General features: G+C 38.8%; 1 protein-coding gene and 1 long non-coding RNA gene across 2 annotated transcripts; both read right to left on the bottom strand.

The window, feature by feature from the left end:
- Positions 1-2,973: 2,973 nt before the first annotated feature.
- Positions 2,974-6,510, bottom strand: LOC143716413 (prolactin-releasing peptide receptor). Its single transcript, XM_077208958.1, has 2 exons — positions 6,299-6,510; positions 2,974-5,235 (listed from the first exon to the last, which is right to left on the bottom strand). Exons 1-2 carry the CDS (start codon positions 6,305-6,307, stop codon positions 4,096-4,098), a joined length of 1,149 nt encoding a protein of 382 aa, XP_077065073.1. The 5' UTR covers positions 6,308-6,510; the 3' UTR covers positions 2,974-4,095.
- Positions 6,511-12,120: 5,610 nt separating this feature from the next.
- Positions 12,121-12,825, bottom strand: LOC143716417 (uncharacterized). The gene is made up of 2 exons (XR_013195986.1): positions 12,521-12,825; positions 12,121-12,415 (listed from the first exon to the last, which is right to left on the bottom strand). It is a non-coding gene; the product is annotated as an uncharacterized LOC143716417 (long non-coding RNA).
- Between the last annotated feature and the right edge of the window lie 3,736 nt (positions 12,826-16,561).

The following is a 16,561-nucleotide window of genomic DNA, read 5'->3' as shown; positions in this document are numbered from 1 at the left end:
TTCTGCCCTCTAAAAAGCATTTCACCTCGAAACCGAAAACAGTCGTTTAAGGCGAAAATTTTCGTAGCAGAAATATCGGTAAATCCTTAACTTTATTATGTGTGTGTAGATTACCGGTTATTCTATTTTCTTCTAACGCAACGCTCACGCGAGTGTCCGGTGTGTAGGCAGCCGTAGCGAGCGTCTGAACTCCGGTGGGCGGGGTCTGGACGGATGCATGCAAATCCATGTAGCCACTAAATCCAAACAAGCAGTTTTTGGCGCTTCATTAAAATAAATGCTTTGTTTGTACAAGGAGGACGTTTTAATCTCTGAAACTTGCAGGATGTTTTAATTGTACAAAACATGTGTTAAAAGATTGAGGCAAATTTTATTTCTCATGTCTGTCATGACCTCTTTAAAGTAGCTAATTGCAAGATTTTGACTTGTAAAACCTGTTCACGTCTTTGTAGAACTCATAATTACAACTTGTAAATGAAAATTTTTGGAGTCTTGACTTACCAACTGACCGCAATGTAGGAAACACTGCAGTTCCAACCCCTTCAAAACTAGTTCATCAGTTATTTTGTAATATTTCAATTTAATAATTCCAATAACTGATTGATAATTAATTGATTTTGTTCATGAAATTAAAATAAAGGCATGGTTTAACATAAAGTAGCTCGCACAGAGTAACCATACAGTTGTTATGCAAAAGCCTCCAGAAAAAGGATTGTTTAACACTGACTTGGCTTTATCCTATACAGTACAAAATTGAGGTCAATGTAAAAAGAAGAAGAAGACATAATTCCATACCTGCACACAAAGGGCTGATCTCTGTAGATCTCTGATTTCAAAATCCTGATATTTTTTTTGGAAATAGTGACACAAAATGTCACTCTTATAATCCTTTTATCCTTCCCCTTGTGTAGCTGATTTCTTTCCAGTTTAATCTTTATCAGCCAGATGTGTTTGACATTGGAAGTAATAACAACAGCTGCTCTTTATGAAACCTTCTGGTTCCGGCCTGCAAAATGTGTTTGTTTTTACTCCATCATAATACCAGGATCTTCAAGTCTGCTGTTTTCTTTTACCTATTCCCCTCTGCAAAGCTGCTCTAGGCTTAATGACATCATTAGACCCACACTCTTGCTTCACTCATTTTCCTAATATGTTCGGCGGGAATGTAAAATAGTCAATTTTGGATACAAAGGTTGGTCAATGATGTTGATACCTCATGCTATATTTAGCAGATAGCCTATTGAGATGGCATGTCTGGGCACTCTCTTGGAAAAAAAATCACAAAGGAGATTTAATTTTCTTTGATATATTAATTGAGACAATGAATCAACAATGAGATTAAATGGAAATTTGCTTGCTCAGAGTCTCCTCTACAGTTTCAGAAGAAATCTCAACATCACAAACTCAGACTCAGACTTTCCAAAGATACCTAAGTGTGAAATATTAGCTGTGGCTATGCTTACTCATGATGCTCAACATGGGTCCTGGGGTCTATTTGTCATCGATTGTGAATCATGCCTATTAGCATTGTTGCTATTGCGCTCCCTATGCAAAAGGGACCATTGTATTAAATTAGGTGGTCCGGTAATTTTGACTGCAGGGAATACAGTTCTTATTAGGGAACCTTAGTTTCAACGGCTTGGTCCATTTTTTCCTGTACGCACTGGGCATCTTGCCCCTGGTGTCCCTGTGCTAGGCTAGCAATCAGCGTTGGTGGCTAGATGTGATAATTAGCATGCAGATCCATTCGCAGGCATATCTCGCCTGACTAATTGTACCAACTTTTGCATCATCCTCTACCCAATGTGCCTTTGTATGTAATCACACAATTGTATGTTGCCGACGTTCATGCGGAGAAAAAGATTGTTTGTTGATTCATGTTACTGATGTGACTTGTGTGCGAACCTGTGCAAATACTGTGTTGTGAAATATCTAATCATGTAATATAACCTTTCTAATAAACGACAAGACTCTTTCAACCACTGCTGGAAGTTTTGCATTTTACTCACATATTTACAAGGTAACACAATTGCAAATAGTTGCTCATAGTGACAGGAGATGTTGTCTATTATATGTGATTACATTCACACAGGTCGTAATGTCGTAGCATAGAATCAGCTAGTCAACCAGAACTACGAGACTGTATGCATGTTTTGTGTGTGTGTGTGTGTGTGTGTGCGCGTGTGTGTGGCTGTTGTAATTAATGTCTAAAGCTGAGTGCACATGGTTTGATTTTGTCCATGATTTGTAGACATTTCAGGGGTTGTAAAAGATTTATTTTTATTGTTTTTCACAGGCAGCTTGGTCACTTAACTTCCAGTGAAGTTTGATAATGTTCGAAATTTTGCATCCTACAAAGTGATTGCTGCTACAATGGAGGTCCAATGAAGAACCAATTGGAGTACAGAAATCGATGACAGGTGTGTATATGGAGTGAGATAAAAAATCTGTCAGTTAAAACTGGTTGTCTATATTATATGCATATATATATATTTATATTTATATTTATCATATACTACAGTACGTCAGGTTTACTGTATACTACAGGCAAAATATTTCTACAGTAGCTTAAGAAGATTCATTTCAATTTCACACACATACCTAGAACTGTCAAAGACTGAACATATTTGATGTTGCATAGTGTTCTTTGGATTTTACCTAAGATCTCACTGGGGTCACATCATAAAATCTGACAAGCAACTATCCAGATGAACATGAAGAACCTGCACAGTGTGCTTAGCTTTAAAAAAGAAAAGAAAACCATGAATAGTATGGCTTTGTTTCTGTCACACACACACAGACACAGACACAGACACACACACACACACACACACACACACACACACACACACACACACACACACACACACACACACACACACACACACACACACACACACACACACACACACACACACACACACACACACACACACACACACAGAGTGACATTCTACCATTAATTTCCATAAATTTTTGGGTCAAACACTCTTGTTTATTCATCTGAGAAATGGTTGACTTGATGAGTAATATAGTTTAGTGTGAACGCATTGTAGATCATCTGATTAAGTCTATCTCACACCTCCGGAGAACTGTCAAAATGAGATATCAATTCTCACAGCTCTCTAAGGGAAATGGCAAAACCATATAATGACAAAACAACGTGCACTTGCTCCTGTGAAATTATCGTCACTTTAGCTCCTGCCACTTTCAAAAGGTCAGGCTCTCTCTGTTGAACATTTCATAGAAGTATGCCTATCTTGAGAAATGTAGAAGTGTTCCAGTGTGAGCTATATGCCTCATATGTGTCTTAAGGTTAAGGTAGAGTGTGCAGTCCATTACCAAATGCGAAAGACTGTCATTTGATTGAACTCTGACTGCCAAAGCCCTCTTGAGAGTGTCTGGACTTGAGAGTCCGAGGCTCTGAGGGCAAATTTTTGAACAGTGATCTATATGAGACATGCAGTGATCCTTAGAGACTTGTGAGGCTGAGAGGATTTATAAGATGTTCTGCATGACTTGTTTTCTGATATGGGTCTGAGCTAACAGGAACGGGAACCGAATTAACTGCTAATGGTATAAATGCAGGTATAACTAGGATCAGAGGGGATGGGAAAGAATGACCCCAGCCAAAACACCTGATATTTTCCTGACTACTTGCTATTAGAAAAGACAATTAAGGAAAGAACAGGAGGTGAAAAAGAGCAGTCAACATCTAGTTGTGGTTTTCTGAAATTCCCCTTGGCTGTGGTGGGTTCAAAGACAGGCTATTCCCAAACGGATTTACACCTCCAGAAAAAGTTGCACTGTAACCTTTGTTTAATATCAGGAGTTTTCATTCAAGGTCAAAGAGATGTACAAAGAGACGAGGGAATCTTGAGGTTGTATCACTAATGTCCACAGCAACATCAAAACACGAGCTCAGAGCCTGAGTGTTCTTTTTAGTCCTCATAAAAGAAAAGCCCACCGTCAACAAAGCCTTGGTTTTCAGATAAGAACATTGAATATTGGCTAGAATACTTCTCCAGTGCTGCGAAACCTCCTTAATGTCTGAGTGCTCCTTCTGATTAGTCTGTGCTGATGTGCCGCACATCTTCAGAGGCAGCTGTCAGGGACAGGGCTCTCATGCGATTGGTTCTCCTTCACCACTACCTCGGAGATGAGTGTCAGGCAGGTGGCAGGGTTGCGGGACGAACAGCGAGAGAGTAGCTCCTGCCCACTACGTCTGCAGGGGCACAGGTAACCCCGCAGGTGCATGCGGACCTTGCTGTGCAACGAGGCATAGATGAAGGGGTTGTAGCAGGCTGAGCTCATGGCTATCAGGTGGCAACTGACCTGCAGCACATTGACGTAGCGTTTGTCCAAAATCTGGAAGTCTGAGTCTAGATCCAGAAGGAGATTGAGGACTTGCAGAGGGAGCCAACAGAGGGCAAAGGCAAGCACGGAGGCCACCAGAAGGGAGAAAGTCTTGCGCCGCTGCTTGCTCCATCGCTGCTGGTTTTGGGAGGGCTCTCCAGGCAGTGTGTGTTTGCGGAGGTGCACACTGATGGCACAGTAAGAGATGCTTACAGACAGCAGGGGGATCATGTAGGACGCCAACAAGAAGAAGCAGGAGTAGAGTAGACGCTGTCGTTCGGTACCCAGCCAGAACTCCTCGCATACTACCAACTCCATGCCACTTGGTCGCAGGTCCACGTAGCGTGTGTGGAGGGAAGGCGGAGCGGCAAGGGCCAACGAAACTGCCCAGACGCCCAAAGCCACTGCGCCACATCCCCACACGGAGATACGCCTCCGTACCGGGTACGCCACAACCACGTAGCGGTCCATGGCGATGGCAGTGAGGGATAAAACAGAGGCGAAGACCGTTGCGCCTTGCAGCAGAGGAATAAGGTGGCACATCGGGCGTCCGAATGCCCAACCACGTGCATCAAAAGCGTACGACGCCGTCAACGGTACACAGCTCAGGCACATCAGCAAATCCCCAGCTGCCAGGTTGCCAATGAAGAAATTGGTGGCATTGTGGAGCTTCTTGTCTGACAGAATGCAGGCAAGAAGGAAAGTATTCCCAACACCAGCTACAACAACAACTAAGGCGTAGAGCGGAATAAACAGAGGTTTGAAGCGCCACAGCAGCTGTGTTCCTGAGAACTTATCCAGGGGGTCTGTCCGATTCGAAGCTCCGAGGGTTGCGTTTAAGCCAGCCAGAACTTGTTCCAGAAGAGGATCCATTTCTACCTGTGACAAAAATATTCATGAACAACAAAGATGGTCATCACGCACACACTGGTACACACTCGCTCAACTGTTAGAGATAAACTTAGTGTGAGTTTGGCATATGGAAACGCTGTTGCCATGCTCTTGATGGAACTCTTTTAAAGAGTCTTTCTCCTTCTGCCTTGATGAGACTCGAGCACTCTCTAAGCGCAAAGCAGAATGACTGCGTTTCACAGATCCAATTAATTGTCAAAGCTGTTTTTTTCTCTCAAGGGGAGTCATAAAGTATAATTACAGAAGTATTATTTAGCATTATCTAGAAGAAACTCTGAATGTGTTTAACTTTATTTAAAGCCATGTTGTTTGACAGAGGATCTACTGGTTATAATCAGGCCTTATGAATGGATAAAAATGAGCATTTAATGACTATAATTACTTCCTGAGTATATATCAAACTCCATTACACAGAATTTCACAATGTGTGATTACATGAATGCATGATTACAGTTGCAATCATACCACATCAGATATAACTGGAAAAGGCCATACAATAATAATGATGATAATAAACATGTGAATCAATTAATAACTAATAAATGCATTATCTAATTTTGCATAATTATCATTTGCACTATAGGATAAAATGTGTTCCAAATATGCCATAATTTTAAACAGTGATAGAAATGAATTACAAATAAAAACACTGATATTAGTGTGTCAAATGAGAAATAATATCTGATGGTAGCATCAGCCGCCAGTAAAGCTGTCAGGTAGCCGGTGGTCAGAATGAGACCAAACAGATGCAGGGAATTGTTGCAGACTGATAAAAAATGTAATCAGTTTTTAATCATTAGTTAGGACAAAACAAATTGAATAACAACTTGTTTACTCAATCACATTTAATTAAATCCACTCTTTTTTAAATAAACAATGCAACACTGTATGTGTGGAAAACAAATGAATAAAAAGTGTTTTAATAAAAGGCTATGCCATTTACAGCACAGTTTTAAAAAGACACATGCAATGTGAAAAGCAAGTGCGTGTTTGTGAGAGAAAATGAAAAAGACACAGAAAGGAAGAGTACCTGCTGCATAAAATGTTGATGTATAGCAAGGTGCGGTTTTGATGTCCCTCAGTGTTGTTTCAGAGTTAAGATATTGTTAATCTCCACATTTCCACATCAATAAATGATCCTCTGTGCCCAGCTTTCCATGCAGTGGTATCTGATGTCATTTACCACTGTCTCACTGGAGGAGAGTGGATAGTGAGGTCCAGACCACCAACCCAATGGTCTGTGATGGAGGGGGGTGCTGAGGGCTGAGAGAGAATGAGAGAGAGAGGGAGAAAAGGGGGAGTGACTCTGTCTTCTGTCACAACCGCAGTAAGACCAAGACTGAAAGAGACACGGTTCTCCTTCTGAGACCAATCTCCTTCTTTCACCCACACTCTCTCTCTCTTTCTCTCTCTTTCTCTCTCTCTCTCTCTAAATGTGAATGCACACAGAGGCGCAACTCAGTCTTTAATCTCTTTTTGAGATCGTTTTTCACTTTCCCAGCTTGCTATCTGTGAGTGGAGATAATTCTGGAAATATCAGTGTGGCAATGCGCGTGGTTGGAACTCTAATGCGCACCACACAGAATCACATTGATATGAATAAAAAACAAAACAAAACAGGTGGTTGCTGAATTCTCTAGAGCAGTTGGTCTCTTCAAATTCTATGGGATCTTCGGCTTTGTAGACTTTTAGAAAGTAAATATAACACTCTTAAAATACCTTTCACACTCAAAGTAGTTTAATTTGTCTACAACAGTGTCCAACAGTAACTTATATGGATAACATAATTTATTTTGCCATTATGAAATGTCATTAATATTTTCCACCGTAGTGTAATTTCCATCACATCTCAAAAGTATTGTGCATAAAAATGACATTTGTGGAAATGAGATTTCCACACATTTGAAAATTTGGGGGAATAAAGTGGCCTCACAGCCAGCATTGCATACATTCTAAATGCACAAGTAAATAATTGAGTTTCTCTTTCTTTTTTACACTATGTAATTTGACAAAATTATTATTTACCTTGATTTATATTTGTTTTGTCTAATCTAATATTTAATCTCAAGTTCTTCACTGACACAATCCAGACAGCAACAAAGTGTCAGCCCAGATCTGGCCCACATCTAGTACGTGTTGAATCCACATGTACCAGACATGGCCCGGATCTGGGCAAGTACACCAAGCAAAACTTTAGAAAAAAAAAAAACTTTATTTGGAGTAAAATTGCTGGTTGTAGTTATTTTTTATTTTTATTTGATATGAAAATAGATTCTTGAGACCAGTGTTTTTTTTATTACTTTAGTAAATACTATTATAACATTTATTAATATTTTGAATTAAGTTTTTCGTTTTCGTTTATTTTCAGCTTTATTTTAGCGAACATTTTTTTAAAATGTATTTTTATATTTTTTATATTAAATATTTTTATCTTTTTTTAAAACAGATTTTAGATACTATATTTCACATTACAGAAATATAAAATTTTGTTTAGATGATCAAAATAGTAAACTTAATATTTCTTTTTTTAAATTGACATTTTCATAGTTTAAAATACAAAGTTGGGTCTTGGACAATAATATAATACCTATATAAAAGGCACTGTTATGTAGTTTTAATTAAAAAAAAAATCAACCTCTGAGGAATGATGGTGCTGAAGTTGAAAAGCAAACTGTCACGCACTGTAATATTTCTCCATTCTGATGTTGACATGTTCAAGTTATAGACTATATCTCATAAGCTTTCCGGTAGCTCAAACGGTGGAGCTTTGGTGCTTGCAACGCCAAGGTCATGGGTTTGTTTCCCAGGGAAAGCAAGAACTGATAAGAATGTAAAAATGTGTTCCTTGAAATGCAATGTAAGTCGCTTTGGATAAAAGTGTCTGCTAAATGTAAATGTATCTGCCATTGAATGTATTGTTATTGTTACTGTCATCAGTTTGGGAAAGATCACTACATTCATTTTTCTCCCTCATATTTCCCAACCCCTTCTTTTTATTCACTGTTGTAGATGTGTTATTATTTTTACTCTAACAACCCTCCTTGGTTTTCCTAGCTGATAAAAGTTCCTCAGAGAAAAGAACAAAGAGAAAAGCTAAATGTCAGACACATAATTCCTTCTATAAGCGTCACTCTAACAGTTAATCATCGTTAGCCTTGCTATCTGCACAACAATGAGCAGGCAATCATTTAGAATCATTCAGTCATTCAGTTTGAATAGTTTATAGTGATTGGAATGCAGGGAACTTCTTAATTGAAAGGGTCAGGAAGAATCCGGAAAAACGAGAGTTTTCATTTTAGTGAGACTAAAAATAAAAGTCTCTAGAAGGAGGTGGGATTCAGGGTAGATTGATGTGCACAATGTGCAAATTTAATCTGAGCATGAAACAAATGTACTGATTATGTACTCTATATTTCTATAAAAGAAAATTGAACAATGAAATCATGGAAGTTAAGTTTCCATAATCACAAATCATTGTTTGATGACATCTACACATTTAATTCTCATGAATTCAAGGTAAACGTTTTATCTCCCTGAAGGACAGCTGAAGACGTGGGTGTGTTTTCAATTTGGACAGTCTAACTGACATAGAGTGGATGTGTATGGGGGTTGGCATGAGGCTAAAAACAATCAATTACCATCTTGTTGATGCCCTGAGAAGGGTGAACTAAAAATGGCCAAAAAAGAGGGTGAATAGAGTGAATTTGAAAGGTTAATTGCAGTTGTGCCTGTCTAAGTAAATGTCTTGGCATTGCTAGTTTTCTGAATTTGGCTGCAGGCAAAGCCTTTAGTGTAAGACAATCAACACTAATAATTGTATCCCTCGTGTCATGATGATTTTGACCTCTGCAGTCATACGACCTTTGTTCGACCCCAGCGACCGCTCTCACACTGTGAACGGTGGTGTCATATGCGAGCTGTTGCTTTTGCTTGACGAGGGGATGAATAAAGGGATGAAAGAGAGAAAGGGGAAATGTAATAGATTCACTGGAGATAGTTTTGGCTCTGGTTAAAACTCATTTAGCACTGATTTAGAATCAGAATGCCAGACTCAGATGGTGACCTTTTTGAAAAGTGCAAAGCCCTTATCTATTCAGTCACAAAGGGCTTTGTGACATATTTTTGAATGAAACAGGATATTAACAAGAAAAAAAATCGATTATATTTGAATTATTGTCTAATAAAGTAATAATCTATCTTTCTGATACTTCTATGGCAAGTATATTTTTCCAGTTACTGCAATGGCATTGGGGTCTCAAACGGCCAAAGTATGTTTTGTTTTGCGCACAAACAAAAGTAGCACGATTCGCATGAGAGTCCTTTCGGTGTAGAGCTTGCACGTTCTCCCCTGTTGACACGTGGGTTTTCTCCGGGTGCCCTGGTTTGCATTCCGGTTAGGTGGCTTGGATATGCCAATTTGGCTATAGTGTGTGTGAGTGTGTCCCAAGAAGGGCATCCGGCATAAAAACCTGTGCCAGATCCAATGTGTATGTGTGTGTGTGGATAGCCAATTCCAATCATCAACAAAGTACGTGCGTTGTGTCATGCAAACCTCTCCCGGAGGTTCAGGGAGTCTCCCGCATATTGATAGCTGCCCTCTGAAGCCCGCAAATTATTCACAACCTCCCGGAAATCGAGCGAGCGAGAGAGAATCCCTGTTTCCACGTAGTATTAAGATGGGATTTCAGTGATCCAATCACAAGTTCTTAGGCAAGACGCAGTACCATTCACACCTGGTTCTAATATGCTTTTCAAACGCATCTCCTGTCCTGTGACCATTGCAACTGCTTTTTATCGCTTAATTGTGTCTTCTGTTACATAGGGACTACTAAATAGACATTCAGAAGTTTATTTTAAAATGCAAAGTATGAAAATCAAAATAAAGCTCTGTAAACACTTTATTTTTGCAGCACTGTAAGTGTGTCCTATCAGGAAATCAAAAGTTGTAAACTACACACACTTGCAGTCTTCGCACCTACAGTACTTGAACACTTGGGCCAAAATACAGGAAATGAGTCAAGTGCAAAGACCGCAAGTGTGGGTATTTGGAAAGGCCCCAAGAACAAACTACAACTGTTGTTGTGTAATTTGTTCTTGTTCTTTTTAACAACAACAGAAGGCAACATTGTGTGAGTGGTATAATAGATACAGGCAACTCATTTTGAACAAAGACATTTTAACCTTTGTATAGAAATAGTGCAGACACTGGAAAAGTATGAAACTTTATAGTGCGCATGTGTTGAACGTCTGTGTTCTCACGCGCTATTTACGTTGAGTATATCCTACTTTGAAAGGCTATGCGTTCGGCTGTATGCATACAATAAGAGGACTATGGTAAACGATGGGCCTTAACGTCTCAAACAGAATATAAATGTTAAAAAGATTCAGAAACACAAGTTACTGGTTTGAATACATCTAACAGAATATGTGTTTATGTACTTGTGCCAATGTGTAGTTAAAGGTGAAGTGTGTAATTTATCCACCACTAGCAAAACCAAACAGAAGGCGTTTTAAAAATATTTTGTTTCCTAGAATCTCAACCGAAGTTGGGAAATTATTAGTATGCCACGAAGACCCTAGTTAATTTAGATCCCTTACTGATTTTTACTGGCCACCCAATGAAATCTCGAGATCCAGATGGAGAACCTTGTGAATTAGCTCACTTCAACCAAGGACCAGAATTAAATAAATAAATAAATAAATAAATAAATAAATAAATAAAAAAGGAGGGGAGGGGGGTGTTTAGATAATGGGGTTTCTAATACACTACATTATATAATACTTAACAGATAAATAGTTCCATATGAAACAAACAAAGAGAGATGGAGCTGCCAAATGTCACCTTCACACAAATACCAAAAAGTTGTTTTGTATATTCAGAGGCATTTCAGATTACACATTCAGTCCTTTTGAGGTTTTATCACGCAGTTCTGCCAGTGTCAGCTGCATAAGATTGGATCTTTCTCTGTTCGACTATCCCCTCAGTGCTAGTAAAGAGAACATGCTTCTTTTCCCACTCTCACATGAAGCGTCCTCTGACCCCTCATGCTTTTAGTGTTCAACATGTCTCAGTTTATTCATTCCCACTCGCACAGGAGATAAAAAACATGGTGAGAACTTTGAAGGTGCCACTTCCAGATGAAAAACACACAGAACTGAGACATACAAGAACTTTAATTACAATAACCCTAAGAGGGAACGGTGCATTCTTGTGCAGTGCTATTTCAGTGCAGTACAGGACTCGAACATGAAATTAATGGCCCTTTAAAATGACATAAAATTATCCTGCTTCACATAATATCAGATCAAGTCATCTATGTATTCACCCCCGACCCCCCAGAATCTTAACCGAAGTTTGGAAACTATTAGTATGCCGTGAAGACCATAACTTAGCTCCCTTACTGATTTTTATTGGCCACCTTGTGAAATCTCTGGATCCAGATGGAGAACCACGTATAGCTCACGTCAACCAAGGACCAGAATAATAATAAATAGGATTTTCTATTTAAATAGTTTAATTAGTTTGGAATTAGATAAGTAATTTAATAATAAATATTTTTTATTATGATAATTTACATCTTCTCTTCAGAAATGTTGAGGCACTGGGTCTGAAACAATTACAAGGGAACTGATTGTAACATTAAACCAATGGGCTCTCTTTTTAGACTTTTATTGAGAACTTGGTCAACTTTTATAATATAAAAATGTTATAATGTAGGAACTGGTTCACTGTTGCACAACCTTTGATGTTTGAAATTCTATTACCATCTGAACATTCACAAGAGAGCTGAGACTGAGAGAGACAGTGGAGTATGAAGTGTGGTTCAAAGGAAGCTGGACCAAGCTGCGAAGAAGGATAACATGGATTTTATTTTGATTACATTTCAGTTCTAGAAATTCAGTTCTATTATGGGGTCTCCTCCCAATTTTCTAACACAGTTAGAAACACACAGTGGGTCTCCTTCCCACACATTGCGATTCCCCCCCGACACAAAATGATAATGCACCAAATCTGAAACAGTTTTTTCATGCACAATTAAATTTTTTTAATGCACAGATTTATGCATTTGACTTTTTGCACAGACCTTTGTTGCAACGATTTCTTATTTTTGATGCTATCTTTTTTTGACGCAGGATTTCATCTCCCCTGTAAATAAAATGAGCAAACAATAAATACAACAGAAGTGGATAATATCTTATATGTTCATGACAACTTTAGTTAGAGGGAGAGGAGATGTGAAAGCTGACTAACCTGGACTCTACTACCACTTGTTGATGCCAAAAAGCCTTGCTCTGTCAGTGGCAGAGAGAAAGGTAGCATCATCTCTGGTCTTCCCATGTTGCTTGAGCGCTGCTGGAATGTCGGAGATGGATGGTAAAGGGTCTCCAGTGACATTTCCTCTGGTTACTGAATTCACTGAGTTTCCGATGTTGGGAAATAAAACGCATCTTCTCCTCTTCATGCGTCTGGATGGAGGCCTCGTGTTAGAGGGTATGGCAGAGATGAATGAAGGTAACTGGTTTAGGGAAGGGATTGTCAGCATCTTGCTTTTTCGGCTTGGGAAACGATTTGATAAAATGTATTTAATCATTTGAAATTAAAAATTTGATTGAAAATAAAATGAAAGATGTACCTTTGTGTTACCAGAAAACGTATTAATAAAATGAATAAACATGTATAGGCTAGAGATTCCATTCACTTAATCTTAGAAAAATGTTTTACAATGCACAACATTTTCTTAATACTTAATACTGAAATATTGGTGCTTTATGGCTGTATGGAATAGATGTCCTAAATGAGTTTAAAATAAGCAAACGTTAAAAAAATATATAGGATAAATAGAAGAATCCCTTAAGATGCAATCAATCTCATGCTACTGCTTACCTATTAATTGCGATCACAAACTGCTGAACAGCTTCACTCAGTTGAACTTCAGGCGCATCTTAACTATGGCATAATAACGCGCCAATCTTATGCTGATGTCACAGCAAGCAACACAACAAACGCTCTTCCTGGTGTACATCTTAAAAAAAAAGATTTTGCATATGGCCTATGCCTTATTTTACATTCTTGTGCCAAATGCATGCGGATATTAAATGCATAAACTGTAGCCGGGGTGGGACGGGGGTTCGTGCACTTGCGTGTGCGAGGACGGAAGCGCCTTTCAGACAGCGCGGAATACGCGGCGCTGCGCCATGAAACCCATAAATTTCAATGACTTCCAAAGATACATAACAGCTACAAGTGTATGCACTTTGCAAGCACTATACAGGATTCACCCCTATTATACTTTATCGACACAAATTGATAAGTCAAGCAGCAAAAAGCCATCTACAAATAGTATAAATAGGCTGTCTTTGAGTTCAATTGAACAAGGGTTAAATTAATCTTAGGCTACAGAAGAATACCATAATTCCTCCGTTCAATTAGGCCAATTAGGCATCGAGATTGACGCAGATCTATAACAACCCAGCCACAACATCTAATTGGGAATAACATGCGTTACCTTAAAACAGAATGAATTCCAAGGACCTTGCTCGCAGATCAATGGCCTCCAACGACGTTTATAGTTTTTCTACGAATATTTGATTAACACGTAGTCTACTAAACATGATTAGGATTTGCACCGCCACCACACCTTGATGCTCATGACAAGAATAGCATGATGTATAGTTATCTTTATTGAAGTGAATTAGGTTTAAATCACAGTCATGCATGAATGAATGATATTTTTGCTATTTTACACATAATACTCCACGATGACCACATTACACAAAACTGAAATTGCACGTCAAAATTAAAGAGTCAATATTTTTTGAGACCCCCTACAATTTCATGAATCACGTTTTCAGGGGAGCCCATGTGTTTATTAAGATCGCACCATGAGCCTATATGTGTAATATCATCTAGGCCTAACTTACTTCGTTTGGGTGTGTGTGTGTGTGAGAGAACGAGCTATGAATAATACATGATTATTCTGACCTCTTGTGGTAGTTTTACTCAATCGCTGAGAAAGATTTAAAGCTGCAGTAGGGAGTTTTGAGAAAATGTTGACTTAGCCTGAAAATTTGAACAAGCACAACTTACAGGTCCAACCCCCTTGCTCTCTGCTGCGCTACATCCCTCCCTCCACAGCTCCTCCCCCACAGCGGAGCCTGCCGTGAACGCGCAGGCTAGTAAGCAGGACCACCGATGACGGCGGATTATAAACAGTTATGGAACATTCAATAATAGGGACGAAACATCAACAATATGCTTTACATTGACTATGGCCTGCCCATACTTTGACTACAAACTTGGTCCTCAAATCATTATGTATTTCGCAATACATGTAACTTTATAAGGTTGCACTCTTTCTATAAGTTGTAAATAGCTAGTAAGATAAAGTTAAAGGATTAGTTCACTTTAAAAAAAAACTTTTGCTGATAATTTACTCCCCCCCATGTCATCCAAGATGTCCATGTCTTTCTTTCTTCAGTCGAAAAGAAATTAAGGTTTTTCATGAAAACATTCCAGGCTTTTTCTCCATATAATGGACTTCAATAGGACACAAACGTTTCGAGGACCAAATGACAGTTTCAGCGCAGCTTCAAAGTGTTTTAAACGATACCAGACGATGAATAAGGTTCTTATCTAGTGAAACGATCGGTCATTTCGAAAATAAAAAACTTTAAGTTTTATAAGCACAAATGCTCGCCTTGCTCTGTTCTGTGATGCACGTTCGTGATCCTGTTCGAGCTCGTTCATCCAAATGAACGAATCTTTTTCCGAGTCATTTCGTTCGTTGAATGAATTTGGACCGAAACCACTTCAAAGCTGTCCCCGACACACCAGACACTCTCTCAAGACGTGTAAGCATTAGACTGTGATCAACAGTGTCAAAAGCGGCTCTTAAATCTAAAAGAATGAGAATAGATGTTGCACCAGAGTCAGAAGCCATCAACAGATCATTGGTGACTTTAACCAGAGCCGTCTCAGTACTATGAAATTTACGGAATCCTGACTGAAGTGGATCAAAGAGGTTATTACTTGTGAGATGTTCACACAAATGAGAGGCAACAATACGCTCAAGTATTTTTGCCAGAAACGGAAGGTTTGAAATAGGACGATAATTATTAAAATCATCCAGGGCAACATTCTCTTTTTTTGGTACTGGAGTTACCGCAGCAATCTTTAATGCTGCTGGAACAACCCCAGTCTGAAAAGAGTCATTCATAATACTGAGAACCACCGGAGACAGGACCCCAAAGCAAGATTTAAATAAGCATGTGGGAAGAGGATCAAGCAAGCAAGTGGAAGCTTTAATGCTTGATACCTCCCTTGTAAGAGTCTCAGTATCAAGAAGAGGAAAGTTAGTTAGAAAAGTACCAGTGAACCCAGGTGGACAATGGAATGAAACAGTAGAAACGGATGAAACAGAGATTTGTTTACGAACACTATCAAGTTTTGAATTGAAGAAATTAAGAAAAGAATTACACAGCGGCTGAGAAGCAGGCGTGGTAGTAGCAGCATTAACTTGAAGGAGTCTGTTTATAGTTTTAAATAGATGTCTATGCCATATATATATATATATTTGTTCATAAAAACAGAATCATTGTCCCCAATACTGATGTCTTTGCCATCAATGCCAAGCATTTTAGAGATCAAAGTATTTACTCACTGTAAATGTAAGTGTAAAAAAAGTACCAGAGTGAGAGTTTAAAATTGAGAAATGTCATTACATTTTATAATGCATTAACTTATTTATTATCTGAGAGACACTACCTAACCGGTCAGTAAAGTGTGACATAAAAATCTAGACCTGGTCGATGCCCTTTTCCCCCATCTCTAATGGTGAAGTTATGGCATCTGAAAGCATGGGTCAGTGGGTATTTCACCTCACAGCAAGAAGGTTCCTGATTTGAGTTCTGACAGAGCAGAAGGTTTATGTGTCTTATGGATTTCCTCTAGGTGCTCCGGTTTCCGAAACAACACGAGAAGGTTAGGTGGATTGGATACACTAAATTGGTGTGCATGTGTCCCAAGTTGCATGAATTTCTCAAAGTCTTAGCATAACAAATATTCATTGAACGTTCCCATTCAATAACATTCACTGTTTCACTCGTTTGTCCTCTCAATACCAAACTTATCCCAACTACCATACTATTCAGTGGAAAGAATCAAATAGAAAGGTTTTTAAGGTCTCCTCAGTAATCTGAAATACCTGTCACAATTAATGAGCTACCAAGCAAAAGGAGGGAAATATATTGCAGAAGAATTTTTTTATCGATTAATTATGCTTAATTGTGAATT

This window comes from Siphateles boraxobius, unplaced genomic scaffold, assembly GCF_051911475.1.
Source record: "Siphateles boraxobius isolate OS27281-9 unplaced genomic scaffold, OSU_SipBor_1 6, whole genome shotgun sequence".
Lineage (NCBI taxonomy): Eukaryota > Metazoa > Chordata > Actinopteri > Cypriniformes > Leuciscidae > Siphateles > Siphateles boraxobius.
This window is presented reverse-complemented; position numbering and strand designations above follow the sequence as displayed.